The sequence below is a fragment of the Eleutherodactylus coqui genome, chromosome 2 (assembly GCF_035609145.1).
Source record: "Eleutherodactylus coqui strain aEleCoq1 chromosome 2, aEleCoq1.hap1, whole genome shotgun sequence".
Taxonomy (NCBI): Eukaryota; Metazoa; Chordata; class Amphibia; order Anura; family Eleutherodactylidae; genus Eleutherodactylus; species Eleutherodactylus coqui.
Window position 1 is genome coordinate 29,559,224 of NC_089838.1, and position 22,695 is coordinate 29,581,918.

At 46.4% G+C, this 22,695-nt stretch overlaps 1 protein-coding gene across 1 annotated transcript in view; it reads left to right on the forward strand.

Annotated features, from left to right (window-relative positions):
* The first annotated feature begins 804 nt into the window (after window positions 1-804).
* The window catches only part of FERRY3 (FERRY endosomal RAB5 effector complex subunit 3), a 55,212-nt gene continuing 33,321 nt past the window's right edge, over window positions 805-22,695 (forward strand). The window contains exons 1-9 of the mRNA XM_066590537.1: window positions 805-1,115; window positions 2,046-2,234; window positions 11,170-11,315; window positions 13,941-14,122; window positions 14,622-14,721; window positions 16,258-16,379; window positions 20,196-20,302; window positions 20,375-20,572; window positions 22,352-22,480. Of these exons, the coding sequence (XP_066446634.1) occupies window positions 2,057-2,234; window positions 11,170-11,315; window positions 13,941-14,122; window positions 14,622-14,721; window positions 16,258-16,379; window positions 20,196-20,302; window positions 20,375-20,572; window positions 22,352-22,480 (1,162 nt within the window). The 5' untranslated portion in view covers window positions 805-1,115; window positions 2,046-2,056. The remainder of the gene's footprint in view (window positions 1,116-2,045; window positions 2,235-11,169; window positions 11,316-13,940; window positions 14,123-14,621; window positions 14,722-16,257; window positions 16,380-20,195; window positions 20,303-20,374; window positions 20,573-22,351; window positions 22,481-22,695) is intronic.

Sequence of the window (22,695 nt, forward strand, 5' to 3'; positions counted from 1 at the left end):
GTTAAAAAACAAATTGTACGGCGTGCGACGTTCCTGCGAGAGTGATGCACGGTTTCCCAATGAAAACTCTGGCCGTACCTCCAGCGCAAATTTCAGGATTACAACTGTACTGAAGTGATGGCAGCCATTTTTGGCACAAAAACATCTCGAATCCGCAGATACCTCGCACGTTTTTGCGGTCTAGTGTAAGATTAGCCAAAGGCCGGTCTCTCACTCTCCGCTGTTTACCGCGATTAGCAGTACAACGCTGCCATTGATTTAAATGGGACCTCGCAGACCAGGACTCGTGTCTAACTCCGCGATTTTCAAACGCTGTCTGCTCTATTTTTGCGCTTTTTAATGCGCCTCATCACACGTCACTGTCATGGGGTGCATTAAAAAATGCTGTAACATGTATTCGAAAACGCCACGCAAAATCACCCAAAAATGTCGCAGTTTGGCACGCCGTTATCTGAATGCAACCAAGAGCTGGGGAGTGAGCGGGTGGCAGGGAATTGGAGTGGAAGGGGTTAAAATAAGACCTGGTCGGCTCTGGAATTATACCAGGCTTCATGTTCTCAATTCACTACCCTCCCTTATCGTCTCCATGGTAACAGCCGCGCAAGCTCTATCGAAAAGGCTAAAATGGAGTTGCCAGAAGGAGGTGTGACGTTCGCAAGTCACATGACTTTCCAGCTACACAGGCGTGGGATCTAGAAGTAAACGCCTTCGCTAGATAGTCATGTGACCGGAGAGTGACGTCAGGCCTTCTTTCACCCTTTCTCTTCAGAGCCTTCCTCTGCTAGAGTCATGTGACCGGTGAATGTCACCTGACCTACAGACGACACACCTCCTTTTACCCACTCCACTCTAGCCGTTACCGAAGATGTAGTCAATGTAAAATATCCGTCCGGAAAGTGTCAATTGCAGGTGAATAGGCGGCGCAACAGCAGGAGAAGAACACTGGAGGGCGCTGTCCTGCGGCCGAAGGCTAGAGTAGCTTTGCAGAAACTCCAGCTGTCAATCAAAGGTGGAGGAAGAGGTTCCGGGTGCAACAGGGCGCTGAGCAGAGCCAAGGATCCCCGGTGTGTGACTGCCAGCCGTGCTCATCAGCCACAGGCAACCGAACCCTGCGGGTATGTAGTGACACCAGCCGAATACTGAGTGCAGCTCTGAAGTATAATACAAGATAAGGAATGTATGTACACAGTGACTCCACCAGCAGAATAGAGAGTGCAGCTCTGCAGTATAATACAGGGTGTAACTCAGGATCAGTACAGGATAAGTAATGTATGTACACAGTGACTCCACCAGCAGAATAGTGAGTGCAGCTCTGGTGTATCATACAGGATGTAACTCAGGATCAGTACAGGATAAGTAATGTATGTACACAGTGACTCCACCAGCAGAATAGTGAGTGCAGCTCTGGTGTATCATACAGGATGTAAATCAGGATCAGTACAGGATAAGTAATGTATGTACACAGTGACTCCACCAGCAGAATAGTGAGTGCAGCTCTGGAGTATCATACAGGATGTAAATCAGGATCAGTACAGGATAAGTAATGTATGTACACAGTGACTCCAGCAGTAGAATAGTGAGTGCAGCTCTGCAGTATAATACAGGATGTAACTCAGGATCAGTACAGGATAAGTAATGCATGTACATAGTGACTCCACCAGCAGAATAGTGAGTGCAGCTCTGGAGTATAATACAGGATGGAACTCGGGGTCAGTACAGGATAAGTAATGCATGTACATAGTGACTCCACCAGCAGAATAGTGAGTGCAGCTCTGGAGTATAATACAGGATGTAACTCAGGAGCAGTACATCCTGTATTATTAGGCTCTGTTTGTTACTATGTATCCGTGTTGACAACTTTCTGTGATCTAAACATAACACACGTACAGAAATCTTTCCAGGCTGATTGCTGTTCTCAGCACTGATGCATTGTAACAAACCCTCAGCTGTGGGAGCAGCACTTCATGTTTTCATACACTGGCAGGAAGCAGAGATTTTGAACTGTATGAGGAGTTTCTCCTGATCAGTGTTTGGTTCTCTTCCAGCTGGAGACACAATGAAGCCTGGAAAAGGGAAGCCCTGTTACACGGAGCGGGACTTTGTGTACAGCTTCCATGTGGGCTCTCAGAGCTTCGTCCTCGCAGTCCCTCTCCAGTTTCCCGTCCAAGAGAACCTGGATCACTTGCACGGCCGTCTGATGCTGCTGCACGACCTGCCCTGCTTCATAGAGCAAGGTGATTATATGCCTACAGGAACTCCATGTAAGATCTCCTCAACCAATCGTCTCTGCCGCTGCCTGCAGGGGGCGGGAGCTTACACTCTGCCTGTGATGTGCTGCACGCTGCTGCATCGGCGCAGTCTGTCGCCTCTCCTGTGCGTCAGACCTGGATTTGCCAAATTCTGGCATCTGAGTTTTTTGGGTTCCCCATCGCAATTTGTGTCTGTTCTGATGGAAAAGTAGTCTTCCTTTTTTTTCACATTGTTGTCAATAGAGAACTGATACAAACAAAATGCTTTCTGTTTGTATCGGTTAACCCCTTAATGACACGGCCTATTTTGGCGTTGAGGACCAAACGATTTTTGGCGGATTGTCATCTCCATTTTCAAAAGCCATAACTTTTTTATTTTTCTGTCGATGCGGCCGTATAAGGGCTTGTTTTTTGCGTGGCGAACTGTAGTTTTTTGATGTTTCCATTTTTGGGTACATTGACTTTATTGTAAAACTTTTATTATTTTTTTTATGATAGCAGGGAGAGAAAACGCATCAATTCTGCCATAGATTTTTTTAATCATGTAGCCATGATTAATAAATGACACAATACATTTTTTTCTGCGGGCCAGTATGATTACAACGATACCAAAATTCCTACTTTTTTGGAGTTTTTTTTAGGTTTTTCCACTTTTCTGTAATAAAAACCCTTTTTTGGAAGTCCTTTTTTTTTCTCCTAAATCGCTGCATTCAAAGTCCTGTAACTTATTTACTTTTCCATGGACGAAGCTCTGGGAGGTCTTATTTTTTGCGAGACGAGCTGTAGCTTTTATTGGTACCATTTTGGGGTACATACTTTTTTTTAATCACTTTTATTGCGTTTTTTTGGGAGGCAAAATGCTAAAAAGTAGCATTTTGCCTCAGTTTTTTAGCGTTTTTAAAAAAATGCTTTTTGACGTGCAGGATAAAAAGCGTCTTCGATTTATTGTATGTGTCTTTTTACGGACACGACAATACCAAATATGCGTTTCTTTGAGGTTTCTTAATTTTTCCATGCTAATATGAGAAAAAGCATAAAAAAGGGTGTTTTGTTTTTTTTTTACTTTCTTTTTTTTTACCTTTTTATTTTTGTACATTATTATTATTTATTTTTTTTACACAGTCTGTGTCCCTCTGAGGGACTTACACCATGCCACCGATGACCGCTATGATAAGGCATTGCAGGACTTCTCTCCTGCAATGCATTATCGCTTATTACAGCAATCATTGACAACGGCAATACAGGACACCGGTATCTGGCGTCATGTTGCCATGGCAACCAGCCGGGCTCTCTGCGATAACATCGCTAGAGCCGGCTGAAGTCACAAAGGGAGAGCGCTCCCTCTGTGAACCCTTTCGCTGCCGTGATCTACTTAGATCGCGGCAGGGAAGGGGTTAACAGCGGGGGGGCACATCTCCGATGCGCCCCCGCAGTTGCAGCGGGAGCCCAGCTATCAGTGATAGCCGGCTGCCGCTGCCGGATAGTGTAAGGTCTGTCATGATCTCACGCTATCCCAATGATGAAAGGGTACGTCATTTTGCGGGAAGTACCCTGCTCCCATGATATACCCTTACGTCATGGGGCGGGAAGGGGTTAATCATTCCGTAAAATTGATGTTTTTTTATTTTGCGCATACTCCGAAGGATAATAGGCCAAAAAATGAATTGTAGCGTGTCTTATCTTGGTCTGTGTACATGGATCAAAATAGTCTATGGGAGTGTTTATATAAAAAAAACAAAAAAAAAAAACACGCAGCGAATACACATTACATGCGTTGTCACTACATTTTTTTTTTAAGTTAGCCCTCCACACACGATTTCAATACGAGAAAATCACATCGGTGGTCCATGCGATATTTCAATTTTGTGGCGTGACTTTGTACCACCATGTGCGAGGATTTTAAGGGTAGGGCTTGAAATATAAGCCATACTCTGAAAATAAGCCCTAGCTGCATTAAAAAAAAATAATTAAAAACCACATACATCACCTGTCCAGCGCTGTTCAGCTCTGCTGCATCTTCTCCCTAACACTGTTCTTCAGCATCTCTTCTGGCCGGGGAGTGGAAAATCCCCGCCTCCAGGAAGCGCTCCTTCTGATTAGCTGAGCTCTGTGAGGCTCAGCCAATTAGTGCCAGCGCTCAATGAACCAGTCGCAGACATTCATTGCCTGTGATTGATTCATCAAGAGCTGGCTCTGATTGGCTGAGGGCTGCAGTTAGGGGTTAGGTTATGGCTTTGACACTAGGATTTCATGCGATGCAACAAAGAAAAGCTCACGGGGAAACATGGGCTGCAAAACCTTGCAGGTCACATGCGTATCGCAAGGTTTTTGTGTCGGGATGTCGCATGCTACAAAACATCGCAAATGTGAAGGAACCCATAGGAAAGCATGGGCTTCACATACATGCGGTTTGTAGCATCATAGCAATGCAGGAAAATTGCACGACTTTGTCGCCCGTGCGAACGAGACTTCAGCGGACGGTGTAAAGAGGAAAAAAAAAAAGTAACTTCTTTTTCTGCACGCAAAAAACGCAGTGAATGCCCCTTAAAGGGGTTGTCCCGCGGCAGCAAGTGGGGGTATACACTTCTGTATGGCCATATTAATGCACTTTGTAATGTACATTGTGCATTAATTATGAGCCATACAGAAGTTATCAAAAGTTTTTCACTTACCTGCTCCGTTGCTAGCGTCCTCGTCTCCATGGTTGCCGTCTAATTTTCGGCCTCTAATGGCCAAATTAGCCGCGCTTGCGCAGTCCGGGTCTTCTGCTGTCTTCAATGGGGCCGCTCGTGCAGAATGCCGGCTCCGTGTAGCTCCGCCCCGTCACGTGCCGATTCCAGCCAATCAGGAGGCTGGAATCGGCAATGGACCGCACAGAAGAGCTGCGGTCCACGGAGGGAGCAGACCCCGGCAGCCATCTTCAGCAGGTGAGTATGAAGACGCCGGACCACCGGGATTCAGGTAAGCACTCTCCGGTTTGTTTTTTTAACCCCTGCATCGGGGTTGTCTCGCGCCGAACGGGGGGGGGGTTAAAAAAAAAAAAAAACGTTTCGGCGCGGGACAACCCCTTTAAGGGTGAACACCCACTTGCCTTTTTTTAATGCTGTGATATCGTTGCATTTTTTAAAATGCGATTGTCAATGGGACTTTCTAATGTTAAAACCGCATCACGAGTTGGCGCTTTTTGATTTTTGTTCAATGCGTTTTTGACATTAGAAAGTCCCGCTGACAATCGCGGGAAAACAACGCAAGTGGGTTTCACCCTAAGGCCTCATGTCCACGGAGAAAATCAGGCCCACTACGGATTCTCCATGGAGAATCCGTAGCGGGTCCCTCCTGCCCCGCGGACATGAGGGCTGAAAATAAGAATTAACGGGCCGGGCACGTCTTCCCTTCTTTGCGGCTGGATCTTCTTTCTTCGGCCCGGCGGATGTGCTCGGCACGCTGGCTGCGTGACACGCGAATGCGCCGGGCACATCCGAGGGAGCGGTTGAGTTTAATTCAGGCGCGGGTCTCCTGCGGATCCGGACGGCTTCCATAGAAGCCTGCGGGAGCCGTCCCCGCGGGAGACCCGCACCTAAATGCAGCGTGTCCATTTTTTTTCATGCTCCAGAATTTTTTTAATTCACTTTTATTGACCATCCGCGGGTATTTATCTACCCGCGGGTGGTCAATGCATCCCTACGGGGTGCGGATCCGCGTGCGGGTGATCCGCTGCGGATTTTAATTCTTCTTTTCCCCGTGGACATGAGGCCTAAAGGAGTTTTTTGAGGACCTCAGACATGGTGCTAGTCAGACTGTATATGACTTTTATATAGTTTTTAGCACGGGGGTCCAAAACTACATAAAATAAATAACTCGCTAAACCCCTTCAGGAACAGAAACTAGAATGCAGAGGTGAACACGGAGGGAAATGGTACTAGGGGCAGTAGGACAGCTATGTATCCGCCGGAGTGCATGTGTGCCAGAAGCCCTGTTATTTTACTATCCCGCCTCGTTCCCTGGGAGTCTCCTCCGTAGTTCATGCAGCGCCGGCCTGTAACCCGGGTTATGGGGAAAAAATGGACGTCATGAAAAAACGGCTCTAAAACCTCCTTCCAACACTCGCCCCACGCCGTTCCTCATCCCAGGGTGCGGCATTAGTCCATATTACTTATTGATCTCCTCGCTGCTCATCCTGAGCCGCCTGCTTCTTGTATATAGAGCAGTAGTTATAACTGTTGCGCCTGGCCAGAGGGGGGCAGCATTAGGGTGAATGCACACGGTTGGATTTGAATTGTGGAATCTGGAGTGGGCGACCGCCTCCCAATTCCGAAAGCAAATGCCGTCCATAGTATGCAACTCAAAAACGATTCTTCATGCCACTTGCGGTTTCTGCTCGCGGATGAAAAATCGCAACATGTTCCGCTTTCCTGTAGATCCTGCATGGACAGCTTCCATTGAAGTCAATGGAAGCCATACAACCCGTGGCACACCCGCAATTGATATTGCAGACGGACTGCGGATTCTGCGGGAAAGCTGGAGTTTAGGAAAAAAAAACTATACTGCGCATGTCCAACAGCGAGCCGTGCGGACCATCTGCTGTACAGAGAAGAAGAAAATAAAGGTACGTGCGGATGCCGGCTGGGCACAGGGTCGGATTCCGCTGTGGGCGCCCGCATGTGGAATCAGACCTGCCCATGTGCATGCGGCTTAGACACGAGGCCGTTTTACCAGGAGTGTTCCTTTAATTCAAACTTTATTTTTTTCAGTGAGTGGCGAAGTCTAAGCATGCGGAGTCTGCTGGGACTTGTAGTTCTCCCGGGTGATGCAATGCCATGCTGGTAGCAGAGTGACAGATTGAACTCAGCTGGTGTGTAGAAGTTCACCCAGTAAACACGATGGGCAGACGGGCCGCTGCCACGCTGGGAATTTCACAGGAGATGCTGTTGCTCGCAGTTAATGAGCTCGTCAGTGTGACCGTGACCCTGACAGCTGGCCGAGCACCGGACTCATGACAGACGCCCTCCGCACCCGCGTTAGCTGGTGTATATCACTTATATATAACCTGTTACCTACACGGCACGGACTAGCAAATATATCTGAGCACTAACAGGTCCCATAGACATACGGGGCCGGATTATAGTACCGCTGTTTGCCCCGATCCTCCCTTCTCTTCCTTCACATACGTCCCACTTTCTATCCTGTGGGGTTGTTATTCATTTACACCATGGCCCTGGATGCGGTATTATTTGGGGACTGTATAGGACTAATGTGTAGACACACTGTGGCAGTATTATGTGGTCTTATTGTTTGAAGTGTTCCCGCACTTTCAGGTGACATATTGGAATAAGCTGCCATTAAGGCTATTATATGGCTTGTATATAGCATTTATCACTCTGTAGCTTCCATCTCTAATTTTCAGCTTTCCCTGAGCGTGTGGATGGAGACTAACTGCTATGTCTCCCATGAAGCAGGATATCTGCTCCTTCAAAAGTAACACGATCACGGAGGACAATACACTGCAGTACTGAGCAGTACAGATGTATTTTCAGTAACTGTGAGACAGTAAATCACTTACTAGGAGCTGCAGCAGCGTCTGTGTGAGTCTTTCTGCCTCTCTCTCCTTCAGCTCCTTTCTCCACCCATTTCTCTCTCCATAAACTTCTATAGGCAGCATGAGTCATTACCCCCTTCCACATGTCTTGTGTTCGTCTTGATGTCTCGGTTTCTAGAGATGGATTTCACATGACAACAGGCAGTGGACAGTAAGTTAGAAGGAAGGGAAACCCCTAGCACCGTAGAGGGAGTTTTTAACACAAGACGATCATTAAAGGTAAATAAAGTGATATTCACTCTTACTGGTTATCACATAGGCGTACGTCTCTTTAAAAGTTAGTGACTGTTAAATTAAGTAATGTAGTGTAGACAGTGTGGCAGCATTATGTCAATACAATATGGCGGTATTATTCATGCTCCATTTTGCTGCGGATCCAACACGGACGGCTTCTCCGATTCTCGCATGCTCGTGAGGTGTGGCGGCTGGCGTGCCCACAAGCATCCGCAGTGCAGAAGAAAGATCTGGACTGGAGGGAGTAAACCCTGACAGGTCCGCAGAAGATCCGGACAGATAAAATGACCTTGGTTGCTGCCAGGGTCAGCTGCCACTGCAGGGCTCCCACCAGTGGAATCCGACCTGCCCATGGGCATGAGACCTAGGGCATTGCTATTTAGAAAGTGCGTGGCCCTGTTATGTAGATACTATATGACCCTTTTATGTAGGCACTGACACTATATGATGGTATTAGGTAGACATCAGAGCTATTACTCTTTGGCCATGTGATGCTGGTGATCTTTTTTTCTCAGCCGTGTGAAAATGGCCTAACCGACACAAAACATCCAAAGTTCTTCTTCATTACACATCCAGGGTGAGACACCCCCTAGTATATTATATTCGTGCCCCTTGCAGTATAATCGGACCCATTGCCCCCCATCACAGTATACTCTCACTTAGAGCAGCCCTTGCAATGTACTCACATCTAGAGCTCCCCCAGCACTATCACATCCAGAGCTTTTACCCCCTCAGTATACTCACACGCAGGGCACTCGGCTCGCAGTAGAACCACAGATTTCCCCCACGGTATAATTACGTCCAGAACCCCCTGATCACATCCAGTGCTTCACCATTTCTTCCTGACGCAGTATAACCACGTCAAGAACGCCCCTTGAAGTATAATTAAATTCAGAGCTCTTCCCCCTCCCTGCAAAATCACATCTAAAGCTGCAACCCCACCATACATACATTGCAATCCCCTCCCACACAGTATGATCACAACCAGAACTCCCCCAACATAATGTATAATCCTATCCGATATTAACCCCTGCCCTGCTGCAGTATAGTCATCCAACCTCCCTGCAGCATCACTCCATGCCAGCGTCCTGCAGTAATTGCATTCAGTGTATACGCTTTCTGAAGTGGCGAAATAAGCACAGAGCACTGTCAATCGCAATCAGGATCTTTCACACGGGCGGGAATGGCCCACAACATGCAGTTAAACCTGCAGATTGCGGCGCTGATTCTGCAGCGGCGCCGTGCGCTGCGTCTTGTGGTGCATCCTGGCAGAAAAATTTTGCCTATGTGAAAGGTCCCTAATGGAGCCTGCTGCTCCAGGCACTCCCTGGCGGGCCACGGGCATCTGGGGTGCTAACTTCTAGCAGACATATCTAGTGGGCAGCGCCTCTGCTAGATACAGGGAGAATTAGTTTTCCTCCAAGCGACAGTGGGGCTATTATCAAATGGCAACAAGACTGAAAAACATATCATTTGCAAATTCTTGGTCACATTGGCTGGAGCCCTGGGTATTATGTAGGAACCTCCGGACTGTGTTATATAGGGACTGTATGGTGTTATTTTGGCACTGCATGGAAGTAGTAAATACCCTGCTTCTCCAAAAATAAGACCTACACTGAAAATAAGCCCTACCCTAATTTTTCAGGTTTTTCGGGGGAGGCTTAAAATATAAACCCTACCACAAAAATAAGCCCTAGCTGCATTACATTAAAAAAATTGCCTAGCAGGCACGTGCTGGGTCTTCCTACTTCTGTACTGCAGCTCTCGGTAGCCCACAAAAAATCACTTCCTGGTTACGGGATTCATAAACCCCCACCTCCAGGCAGCGATGGCTCTGATTGGTTGTGCAGCGCTGAATGAACCAATCGGAGCCATCACATTGTGGAGGCAGAATTTAGACGCCCCCGAAAATAAGACCTAGTGCCTCTTTTGAGGCAAAAATGAATATGAGACAGAGTCTTATTTTCAGGGGGACGTGGTAGATGTTCTACGGTAGTATTATGAAGGTACTTTAGTGTGTTATTTGTATGGGGAATTCTGTAGATGCGCTATATGACAGTATTATATTGGTACTATACGGTCACATTATGTGGGCACTGCATGCAAGTAGGACGTTGAACTCTAAAGCTATATTATGTGTGTAATCTATTGTGCTACAGTAGTATTTGATACATTGTAGCAGCCTTACGTGTGCACTCTGTTGCGCTATTATTTGGGAGCATTATGGATACTTTATGTATATAAACCCACTAAACTAATAGGGTAAAAGCCGACACCGATAACTTGGTAAGTCCTGCCCACATGGTAACAAGCGCTGCCATCCACATGCTGTTGTAGTAAGGTGGACGCCTGCTATTCATAACCTGTCATTATGGCGCCTCTGACTTTTCAGTTATTTCCTAAATTGCAGAGCCGGAATAATCGTCTTAAAGGGGTTGTCCCGCGCCGAAACGGATTTTTTTTTTTTTCAATAGCCCCCCCGTTCGGCGCGAGACAAACCCGATGCAGGGGTTTTAAAAAAAAAAACGGATAGTACTTACCCGAATCCCCGCGCTCCGGTGACTTCTTACTTACCTTGCGAAGATGGCCGCCGGGATCTTCACCCTCGGTGGACCGCAGGTCTTCTGTGCGGTCCATTGCCGATTCCAGCCTCCTGATTGGCTGGAATCGGCACACGTGACGGGGCGGAGCTACGAGGAGCAGCTCTCCAGCACGAGCAGCCCCATTCAACACGGAGAAGACCGGACTGCGCAAGCGCGTCTAATCGGGCGATTAGACGCTGAAAATTAGACGGCACCATGGAGACGGGGACGCCAGCAACGGAACAGGTAAGTGAATAACTTCTGTATGGCTCATAATTAATGCACAATGTACATTACAAAGTGCATTAATATGGCCATACAGAAGTGTATACCCCAACTTTTGTTTCGCGGGACAACCCCTTTAATTAAGCAGCGTGTTTCCATGAGCAGTCAGATGATTGTGCGCACTCACATAAAGGTTACATCGCGGTTACCATCCTATGGAAGGTCGCGGTTCTTACATTAACCATCCATTGACCCTCTCTTTTTATTGTTCTCTTTGCAACAGACTTAAAGAAATCCCTGAACCAGTTTGTCAAGGAGGAAACCATTAAAGACTTTGACCGTGAAGCGGAGCAGGCGCTGGAGGCGGTGAATTTGGGTCAGGTGGATGTTGGATCTTTGGCCAATACCTGGATGACAGCCTACACAGAGGTGCGGACTGCAGAATGGCCGTGAGCATCACCTGTCCTCACTTAAACGGCCGTCTAGTATAATCTCTGTACTTTTTAAAACTGGCTAGTTCCAAGAAAAGTCACTACATTTTGGCTGCTGTCTTCCAGCACCCCACCTGTTTTGTTTGGTACTGTTGCTTAGCTCCATTGAAGTGAATGAAATTGGGCTGCAATACCACACACAACCTGCGAACGGGTGTGGTGCTGTTTCTGGAAGTAAGCAGCTATGCATTTCAAATCCTGTGCAACCCCTTCAGAATGTCTCTGCTTGGAGGGTTGCCCCACCAAAACAACTTATCACCTGTCCATAGGGGAATAGTATCTGCTCAGTAGGATCTGACCAATGGGATCCCCACGATCATTAGAATGGAGGTCCCAAGCGTCTCTGAATGAAGGGAGTGGTGATCAGGTATGTATGCTGGGGTCACATGGGGCAGATTTGCCATGGAATCTCCGTGCAGACCCTCCGCACGGAAATTCTGCAGCATTTACAGTAGCAGCAAAGTGGTCGAAATTTGGAAAACCTCATGCGTGCAACGCGGTCGCGGACAACACACCGCTGTAGAAGATACTTTTGTGGCCGCAGACGCCGTCCGATGAGCAGCCCTTTTGGTCTGACACTTAGGAGCAGAATGGCCAGTAGCCCCGCAGACAGATTGTGGAAGGCCAGGACCCGATTCTAATGCCTTGACCACAGGAACACCAAGTGCAGCCATGGCCTCCTGGGGCATGTCTGCTGGCATCACAGGATGGATAGAGCCTGTGGCGGAGCCGGGCAACCTGGAGAAGCATGTGGCCGCCATGTTGCATTGGCCTGCTACATACCGGCCTGCCCTGCTGAATAAAGACCTCTGAGACCACGCCGCGGAACGCTGCGGCTCGGACAGTGCACCATATCGGGCAGAAGGTGCAAGCCGACTACCTTCCAGCTTTATCATTGCTGGCCGCTCTTGCTCTAAACTCTGAACAGTTGCATCGGAGGGTGCGACTAATCATCTGTGCTATACAGCACAGCAATCTGCATATATATGCTGTGCCTCTCCAAAACCAACATTCACTGTCTGCTTCTATCCATTGACCACCAGAGGGCACCATTGCTCCATCCTTCAAACCCTCCTTTGCAAAGACCTTGCATCCTATGTCTGACTTGGAGGACTGTCCTCGTTATTATACACAGCGAGTGGGATCATTGGTCTGTGATGTAACACGGACAGACTATACATATATAGAGTGTCTCTGTAAGTGACAGCTGGTTACTCACCGTCACCCCTCGGTCACTAGAGGGCACCATCAGCACTCGTCATCCTCTTTGGCGGGGTCTTTACTGCATGCAGAAAACCGATGACCTGTCGTTCAGTGCAAGCTGCAGTCGTTCACTTCTGATCCACTGTCTGCCTGCTGTGAACGAGCTGGCGCCGGGAGAGCGCTCTCCTGCCAACTCTGCCTCCATGTAACAGCATCACTGGGACGAGCTGTCAGGCATCATTTGATCGACGGCTTATGCCGTGTAAAAGGACCCTTACCCTTACATTTCCAGGAGGAACAACAGAGGGTCAACGCACTGCAGAATTCTAAGAAAAGAGGCTTCAGAATTGTTCTCTCATAGGGAATACAAGTATTTACTTAAACATGTCAGGAGATCTACAGGTCCTCATTAAATATTTTAAGGGTTCAGGTCATTATGGGCGTGGCAATGCCCGGCAATGCCCATAATGACCATACAATCTGTGGATTGTTTTTTTTACTTCTAAAAGTGTTTTGTGGGGGGTAAAAAATATATATTATATTTTTAATTCTTTTTTTCTTCAGTCCTGGAGGACTTGAAGATGCAATCATTCGATCGCTAGCATAGTTCACTGCATTACTTCTGTAATGCAATGTACTATACATGTACTGTCACCTATAAGTCTCTGCCAGAGGCGCTTTTATCAGACCTCTTGCTGCTTTGGAAACCCATCAGTATCTTACTCTGGCGTCATGGGGTGCGGATAGGTAATAGGGGGCGCCCCGTCACCATGTCACCTGTTTACATGCTGCGATCACTATTGATTTGGTTAAATAGTCGGGAACGGAAGTTTCTCTGCTTCCGCCCCTACAGATGAATCCCAGCTGTCATCGGACAGCTGAAACCTGTGCCAGCTTAAACCAGCACCTCCGTAAAAAGGAGATTGGAAAGGGTTAAACTTGCACAATCCACTGTCTGACAACATCCTGATTGAAGCCTGTGCAGCTCTGATATTGGAATACGTCCGGCAGGGTATTCTCACTGTATATTACTGGCCGCTCTGTTGTCGGGGCCCTCTCCGGCATGTCACATGCTGCAGTACTGGCTCTAGCCAGCAGATGGCGCCATTGTAAAATGGCAGAAAGAGAAAGCCCCTAGGAAACCCTGAATCCAAAATTGGATTGCAAAGAGTTAAGACCCCTTAATATATATGGGAGATCGCTAAGGAGTAATGGAACTGAAAACTGGATTTGAATATCCAAAAATGACCTTCGGAGGGTCTCCAAATGGTAGCAATTTCCATGTTTATCTGGCTGACATATTTACTCCTTGTATTTAAAGAACCGGTTCCCTTTAAACTGTGAAACTTTCCCCCTGCAGACCACGCTAGAACACGCTCGCCCGGAGGAGCCAAACTGGGATGAGGATTTTGCCGATATTTACCATGATCTCATCCACTCGCCGGCCTCCGAGACTCTTCTGAACCTGGAGCACAATTACTTTGTCAGCATCTCCGAGCTCCTGGGAGAGCGAGACGTGGAGCTGAAGAAGCTGCGAGAAAGGTAAAGGTGTATCTTAATGCTGGGTGCCATCACAAGTGCCTCCTTAAAGGTTACTGGGATTCCCACAAATAAAGAATATTCACTGTATAATGGAAAGTTAAACAATGTATCAATATGCTTTCTGCCCTACTTGCTGTCGTTCCATAGATACTTTCATTCTTTACTTCCAGCGGATGAAGATCTGTCCTCATCACTTAATGGACACAGAGGGGCTAAAGCCAGAAGGGAGTCAAATGATAAAATTCGGACTGCCTCGAGCCACCACTAGAGGGAGCTCACTGGATATAGTGTTATAATTGACCTATTGTATGCAGTGAGCTCCCTCTAGTGGGTGCTGCAGGAAGCCATAATACTGGAGGTGAATTCTGTATCAGAGAAACAGAGCAGTAGTCGCTAATGGGATATATTGAGATGCTCTTAAGGATACATAATATACACTGAGATGTATGTTGTAATCACTACTTGAAATGCTTAAGAGTCCTCAATCCTGTCCCTACAGGCAAGGCTTGGAGATGGATAAAGTGATGCAAGAATTGGGCAAGTCACTAAGTGACCACGATGTCAACTCAGTCGCAGCTCAACATTTTGAGTTTCAGCAGGTAATTATCAGCCTGGTATCTTCTATGTCTATGGGGACAACCCTTGCCCATGGGTCCTGATAGGGGATGTGGCGATCACAGATACTTAGGACACCCCCTACATTAGCCTATGCAGAGAGCTGCTATAAAGAGTCGTACTCCATGCCTCTATGGAGGGCTTGCCATAACCAAATACTAAGTGGCGTCCCACTGATTTCCTTAGTTTCTGTGTAATAGTGAGTTTCACATAAAGCAAAGTGCCACCATCTTCCCCCAACAACCTTCTGGGGGTTCCAACTTCTGAAAACCCAATCAATTAGCTGGGGTGAGTTGTGGCCAGACATTGCTGTAACTGCGGGGAAAATGTAGTATAAGGGTATGTTCACACGTAGCGGAAAATCCATATAAACACCAGATTTTGACCCAGTTATTGGTGCGGACCCGCAGCTGATTTCACACTTTAAACAACAGTGAAGTCTGCGGCAGATCTGCACTATCGGTGTGTTTTTTGACTCAGAAATGACCCTTAGGCCGGCTTCACACATCGCGAGATGCACAAATATGAACCCCATTATTTTGAATGGGGTTATACACAGGAGCAATTTTTTTTTCTTCTAAGCTAGAGGCGGTACAACAGGGTACTAGAGCCTCCATGCCTGCCCATATAATATCTTGTATCCAAGCTAGAGGAGGTACAACAGGGTACTAGAGCCTCCGTGCTCCCCGTATTACATCTTGTATCCAAGCTAGAGGCGGTACAACAGGGTACTACAGCCTCCATGATCACCGTATCACATCTTGTATCCAAGCTAGAGGCGGTACAACAGGATACTAGAGCCTCCATGATCGCCGTATCACATCTTGTATCCAAGCTAGAGGGGGTACAACAGGATACTAGAGCCTCCATGCCGACCTGTATCACATCTTGTATCCAAGCTAGAGGCGGTACAACAGGATACTAGAGCCTCCATGCTCGCCGTATCACATCTTGTATCCAAGCTAGAGGCGGTACAACAGGATACTAGAGCCTCCATGCCCGCCTCTATCACATCTTGTATCCAAACTAGAGGCGGTACAACAGGGCACTAGAGCCTCCATGATCGCCGTATCACATCTTGTATCCAAGCTAGAGGCGGTACAACAAGGTACTGGAGCCTCCATACCCATCTGTATCACATCTTGTATCCAAGCTAGAGGCGGTACAACAGGGTACTAGAGCCTCCCTACAAGGGGGTCAGTTCTCCACAATAAATTCTCCTATTGCTCTGATACTGTAATCACTTATATCCACGTTACAATCACACAGAGAACATTTCATTCCATTCTGACAACTTCTAGGGGAGGGATTGTTATCGACAATGTGTCTATGTGGATGGGCGAGCCACTGTGAGAGTGATACTAATACATCCCATTATAGCTCATAGAGGAGGGTCTCATGCAAGTGACCCCCTCTGTAACATCCATAGAACATATGTGAAGGAACAGTCTTAGTAAAACAGAGACACTCCCTTTATGAACCGTTGATGAAGGGGTCTCCATACGTATTTTATTTTGCAGATGCTAGAAAATAAATGGAGCACAGAGCTGAAGCAGTTATCTACAATCCAGAAACAAGAATATCAGGAGTGGGTGATAAAGTTACATCAAGACCTCAAGAACCCAAACAACAGTATTATAAGGTGAGAGTAAAAAGAAAGACGTCCTTTTCATGCTGGGTGAATAGGTCATTGCGCAGGGAGGGGGATGAGGTGAGCTGTGACTACCACCTATGATGGATCCTATATATAGTTATCATCTGCTAGGAACCGCCGGTGTATAGTTCAGACATGAATTACAGAACCATTTATTGTTACGTTATTGAGGTGTTTCTCTTTTGTTAGTCGGAACAGAATGTGGAAACCACGGAGTGGGAATTTGGGGAGTGCCATCTCATTGTAACATGTACGCATGTTCCTGTATTTCCTGTATAGTAAAGGAGGTTTTGTTTCATTAGGAAAGGACTTCTTTTTTTTATACATTTTCTATATCCTGAACTATATAATAAAAAAGAAATAGCTGCAATCCATGTTGATTGCAGCATGTATGAGAATAACAGAGAGAGGGCGCTCCTGCTGCAACGTCATTGGCCCTCCACCATGAAATTGCAGAGGGACAATAGGTTGCTTCGGCAACCAAACACCAATCAATGGCGTCCGGGTCGGCCATAATCTGCCACAGGTGGAAATAGTGATAATACACTGCAGTATCCCAGCAATCAGGAAATTTCAGGTTCTAGTTCTCTTTACATATAACAAATTTAAAAGAGCTCCTCAAAAAGTTGTAAGGAAACCCCACTTTTTTTTTTTGCTCACTTTTCTCCTTTTTCGTTTACAAAGTTAACAAATATGTGGCTTTTTTTTTTTTTTTTTGTCGCAACCGTAACGATCCATTCAATAAATTGAGCGCGCTATTTATCTGGCAATCACTATTAAGGGAAAAAAAAACTGAACTGCAACGCTTGTTTTTATTCATTTTGCCTCCCAAAAAGTGCAATAAAAGTAACATCTATATTAGAGTAGAAGCCTAGTTTTTCAGCACATTTTTTTATGCTGGAAAAGCCCCTCTCGGCTTATACTCGAGTGAGGTAAAAAAAAAAAAACCCCAATACTGACCTCCCAGCTGTCGTCTGTGTCCCCGGCGCGATGGTCTCCCTGGGGGTGCAGCAAGCTGCATGAGAATTCTCCTCGTTGTCATCTCCCTGCTCAGCTTTGAATTCCCTCACTGTCAGCGCTGTGTAGGTAAGCGCTGTGATTGGACCAAGCGCCAGCCAATCACAGCCGGCGCTCGATCATTCACAGCCATTCAGACGTCACTGAATGGCTGTGATTGGTTTATCGAGCGCCGGCTGTGATTGGCTGCGGCGGGGGAATTCAAAGCTGAGCAGGGAGATGACAACAAGGAGAATTGCTTTTTTTTACCTAGTATATACTCTAGTATAGCTCGGCTTATACTCGAGTCAAAAGGTTTTACCAGTTTTTTGTGGTAAAACTTACTGACTCGGCTTATATTCGGTTCGGCTAATTACTCGAGTATATACAGTAATCAAAAAAGCTGTATGTACCCCCAAATAGTTCCAATAAAAACTATAGCTCACCAGGCACAAAACAAGCCCTCGTGGTTATATCGATGGGAAAAAAAGTTATGGCTTTTGAAAAGTGGAGATGAAAATCGGTGCGTCCTCAGGTCCAGAATAGGCCGTGTCCTTGCGGGGTTAAAGAGACAGGAAACACATTTACTTTAACGCACAGGTGTCAAACACAAGGCCCGTGGGCTAAATCCAGCCCGCCACCTCATTTGATGTGGCTGACATGCACTGCCTGCTGGTGTGGTGCGGTAGTGCAGTCTGACCGCTGAACTCTAAACCACCACCCCTTCTTTTTCCCGGTGTTTGCAGTCATGCCAACACAAAAAGCTGCCTCTTTTTTCAGGTACCCGTGCGCACACTTTCCCATAGACTTCTATAGGAGAGCACAAGCAAAGAGTCAGATTTTCACGCGTCACGCAATTTTCACAGAGTGACAGTGCTGGATTGCAGGAATGGGTGAGCTTGAATAAAAGACATCACCCAAGGTCCTATTCAGGTCCCCGCAGTTTACGGTGCTGTGGGGATGCGGTGGATTCCCTTTACGTATTTTGCACTGATGAGAACTAACGGGCTTGAAACCGCTCTCTGCACGGTAGGAAAAAGGGATCTGACGCTCCTTCAAGTACATCCTTTTGATATTGAGTGTGAAATGTCTAAAATCTGACAGCTGGTGGCGCTGTTGCACTGGAGTCTATGAGATGCCTCCGGCAAAAGGGAATTAGTGTTGCAAGTGAGTGAAGGGCACAGAGACTGGCGGTGCCACACTTCATATTCACACCCACTGCTCAGTTACTCTGAAAATGGTGAGAAATCTAAAATGGAAAAACAAAAAAATTAAAATCTCTGCTTGCTGTCTTGAATGGAAATGTTCCTGCTACATCATTGAGTCTAGATATCCCATCAGCAGCACGAATCTCTCTGCCATCTGTAACGATAATAACTGGAGACCTAGACCCACTGTCTAATGGTTTTGGCGTAGGGCAAAACCAGGGGGCGTGTCTAAGGCTGGTTCACGTCTGCATCGGAACCTTCGTCCGGAGGTTCCATCACAGATCCGGCTTGCAATACTCTTCCGTCCAAGAGCTGGGCAGAAAGTAGACCCACCCCATTGTAGTCAATGCGGTCCGTCCGCCGCTATTCAGCTCTGTCTTGAGACGGAGCTGTTCGCACGCTGGGATTCGTCTGTCCTGCACCCTGAATGGAGCGCAGATGTGAAACCCTGGGATTGTGTGTATGTCACCCTGAGCATCTACAGGCTATGGATGCTTCCACAGGCAATCGCCGGGCTGCTCCCCCCCCCAGCACAAGCTTACGGTGCGTTGTCTGCACTGAATACATTGGTCCAAATGCTCATCAAACCTGAGAAGTGCAGGTTGTCAGTATCTGAATGTAAACCATATTATCATTCACTGACAGCAAGCAGAGATCATGAAAATGCTGAACAGTTGAAAAAAAAAAGTATATTGGACAATTGCATTACTTTTTCAGTTTAACCCCTTCAGGACCAAGCTGTTTTGTTCCCTTAGGACCAGATACATTTTAGGTATTTTACCCATGTGGTGGTTTTACTGCCCTATTTTTTTTTTCTTCAGCTGCCAAAATTAATTTTGCTGTTTTGTTGTTTTTACGTGACACATAGGGCTATTTTTTAAATATCTTTTTCACTGACATTTTTTCTCTTTTTTTTTTTTATTTATTTTTTTTTTTTTAATTCTGTAATTTTGTTTTACTTATTATGTAATTATTTTTTTTACTATCTATGTCCCCCATGACATCATATAAGACCTCTGGTGGTCATTCACATGTTGTTGTTTTTTTTTTTAATTATTTTACACTTTCCCACTGTAGCTGTGGCATCCATAGGAGCCCCAGTTACAGGGAAAACATCCCCTGTAGTGATAATAGTCACTGGCAGAGCTGATCAGAGTCTGCTAAGACCCTGTAGCTCTGCTGTGACTGCCGGCTTGCATAGTGGAAGAAACACTTCCACTTTCACTCTCTAGTATGTAGCGTTCATTAAACGCGGTGTACTAGAGAAAGGAGAAGGCAGAAAGGGTTAAAAAATGCTTCTCTCTTCTCATTCGGGTTTCCCAGCTGACAACCCGGACTGCTTCTGCTTGATTGCAGAAGCAGGGGCTTTAATTGCACGCCGTATTATTACTATCGGCCCGGATTAAATCCCTGGACCAAGCACCATAAATTTACTGTGCTTGGTCCTTAATGGGTTAAGACAATTCTGCTTTTGCTTTCCGTAATCCCAGAGAACCCCTCTAGTCCAACCGCTATGAGACAAGAGAGATTTGTATTTGAGAAGTAACATGTCGGTAATCTCGGCTCTTCCTTTATTTTCTCACTACATTCTCCTTCATAGTGATGAAATTAAGGTGCAACCAAATCGTTTTCAAGAATCTGCCGATTCAAGCCAGCCTCTGTATGAGGAGCACGGACAGCTGGAGGAGAGCTTTACCATACACTTGGGTAAGGGCTTTAATGACTCCCTCCTGACTCTGTGCTGCTGCCCCCGTGTAATCCTCTTCACCTTCTCTCCAGGCGCTCAGCTGAAGACCATGCACAACCTGAGGCTGCTAAGGGCCGACATGCTGGACTTCTGTAGACACAAGCGCAACCACCGCAGCGGAGTCAAGTTGCACAGACTACAAACCGCCCTCTCCCTGTATTCCACCTCTCTGTGCGGCCTGGTCCTGTTAGTAGACAACCGGATTAATTCATATAGCGGTATTAAAAGAGGTATGCTGCACTCCAATGCTCTAATGCTACACAAGGGCGCACTAAACTGGATGTCTACCTTTTGTAACCTGATATCCACCATTCTTTTTAGTAATAATTGTGAACTTCTGGCTGCCTATAGCCACCACTAGAGGGAGCCTTGGAGAGTATTATGGTACATACTGTGTTATTGAGTTTATCCCCTTGGCAATATCAGCCAGGGATGACAGCACAGACACAATATACTGCAGTACAGAAGTATTGCAGCATGTTGTACAAGCCATCACGAGCTTGCATATTCTAGTCCCCTAGTGGGACTGAAAAAAGGGACAAAAGGGACTAAAGCTTAAATATATACAATATGTATTCATCTGGATCATATTTTCCTCCAGCAGGTTTCGGGGTATTCTGTAGCTTCCTAATTGTATAGTGTGCACACATAATGAAAGAAACCAGTCAGACACAAGTCATCAGCCTTGAATCTCAACCAGCTCTCTCTCGAGTTACAAGAGCCTCAGGTTTTGTATTGAAACACATAATACCTGCCCTTTATGGGCGTTTAACAGATTACATCAGTAACATATATATTTTCTTATTCGCTGGGTCATATAGAATTCCCTGCCCACCTTTTCTCAAGTCCAGTGTAGTGTAGACTTTGTCCCCTCAGCATGCGGTCAAGCTGAAGGAATTTCAGTGTACGTGTCTTTGTTTAAGAAGTTTCAGTATGGAGGGGAAGTTTCTGTGTGGGGGCAGGGCTGGGGAAACATCCAAGATGAATACAGGTATACATAATATTGTGATTTAACTCTTAGAGGCTGCTTGTGGAACTTTGTATTAGGCTAACATTATACCACACATCTTTCACCATGCCATTGTCCAGCAATTACCATAATGAAATTATGCAGCCATTAGCCTCTATAGAGTTAAAGTCACTACAGCTGCGTAATACATCTAGTTTATTACAAATCAATAGATATTTTATGCTAACTAATAATCATGTCTACTACAGTATGAGATGTTTATATATTATTGAACATTTCAAAACTCCCTCCCCCACCCCACCTTTCCCAAGTAGTTTACACTGCACTGTAAAAACAACCCCCCCCCCCCCCCAAAAAACTATAGTGGAATTGTGCGTTTTCTTTTTTTTTTCCTTTCAACCTCACTAATAAGTTTTTATACATTTCTCAATGCATTATAAGGTGCAATAGAGAGGTGGTCCAGGAATTCAACACAATGGCTGCCATTTGTGCAGCCTGTAGAAGCCCATCCTAGAATAGGAGAATGCATCTCTAGACTGAAGGGGACACGGGTGGGGTCCTGTGGGACAGAGCTTAACGGCACACTGCTTCTGCCAGGCTTACCGTTCAGCCCAACAGGACTGAACACTGTGGCGTTAGACTCTGGCCCCACCCCTTCCTCCTCTGGAGAGGCGTTCCCCCATCCCAGGATGGGCTTCCACAGACTGCACTGACAGCAGAAACCTTGTTACATTCCTGAGCCACAACTGACCGTTTTCTGTGTGACTTTAATGCGTGTGCTTGCGAGAATTTTTTTTTTTTCACATGTGATCTGCCTCCGTTTTACATACATTTTTCACTGCTCTGCACTCTCTTTTTTTTGTTTGTTTTTCTTGTGCTTTTCGTAGTAACAAGCGTTAAGTGATTGCGTTCTTTTCGTGTGCCAGTTCTGTCCACTTCAGAATCAGACAGGACTCGCACTAGAAAATGGACCATATGACTACAGCCTTGTATTATTTACTCATCATGAACTTTTGTGCTTTGCCATTCTCTTGCCCAGATTTTGCCACAGTCGGCCAGGAGTGCACGGACTTCCATTTCCCGCAGCTCCAGGTACAGTTGGATGTGGTGCAGCAGGTGGTGCTATATGCCAGAGCTCAGCGGAACCAGAAGGCAAAACACCAACAAGGTCAGTGGGTTCATGTGGGTAATGTACGGTTGACAATGGTGACATCATAGATGTCCATAGGACCTCAGCAATACACGCTGTATGATACAGTACCGTACTGCCATCTAAACTGGCCACTACTGTCTACACTTCATAACTCGGGCTCCCTGCCCCACCCAGGATTATATATAGACTCACCCAAATCCTCACCTGATGGCTATCCGATAGAATGGGTC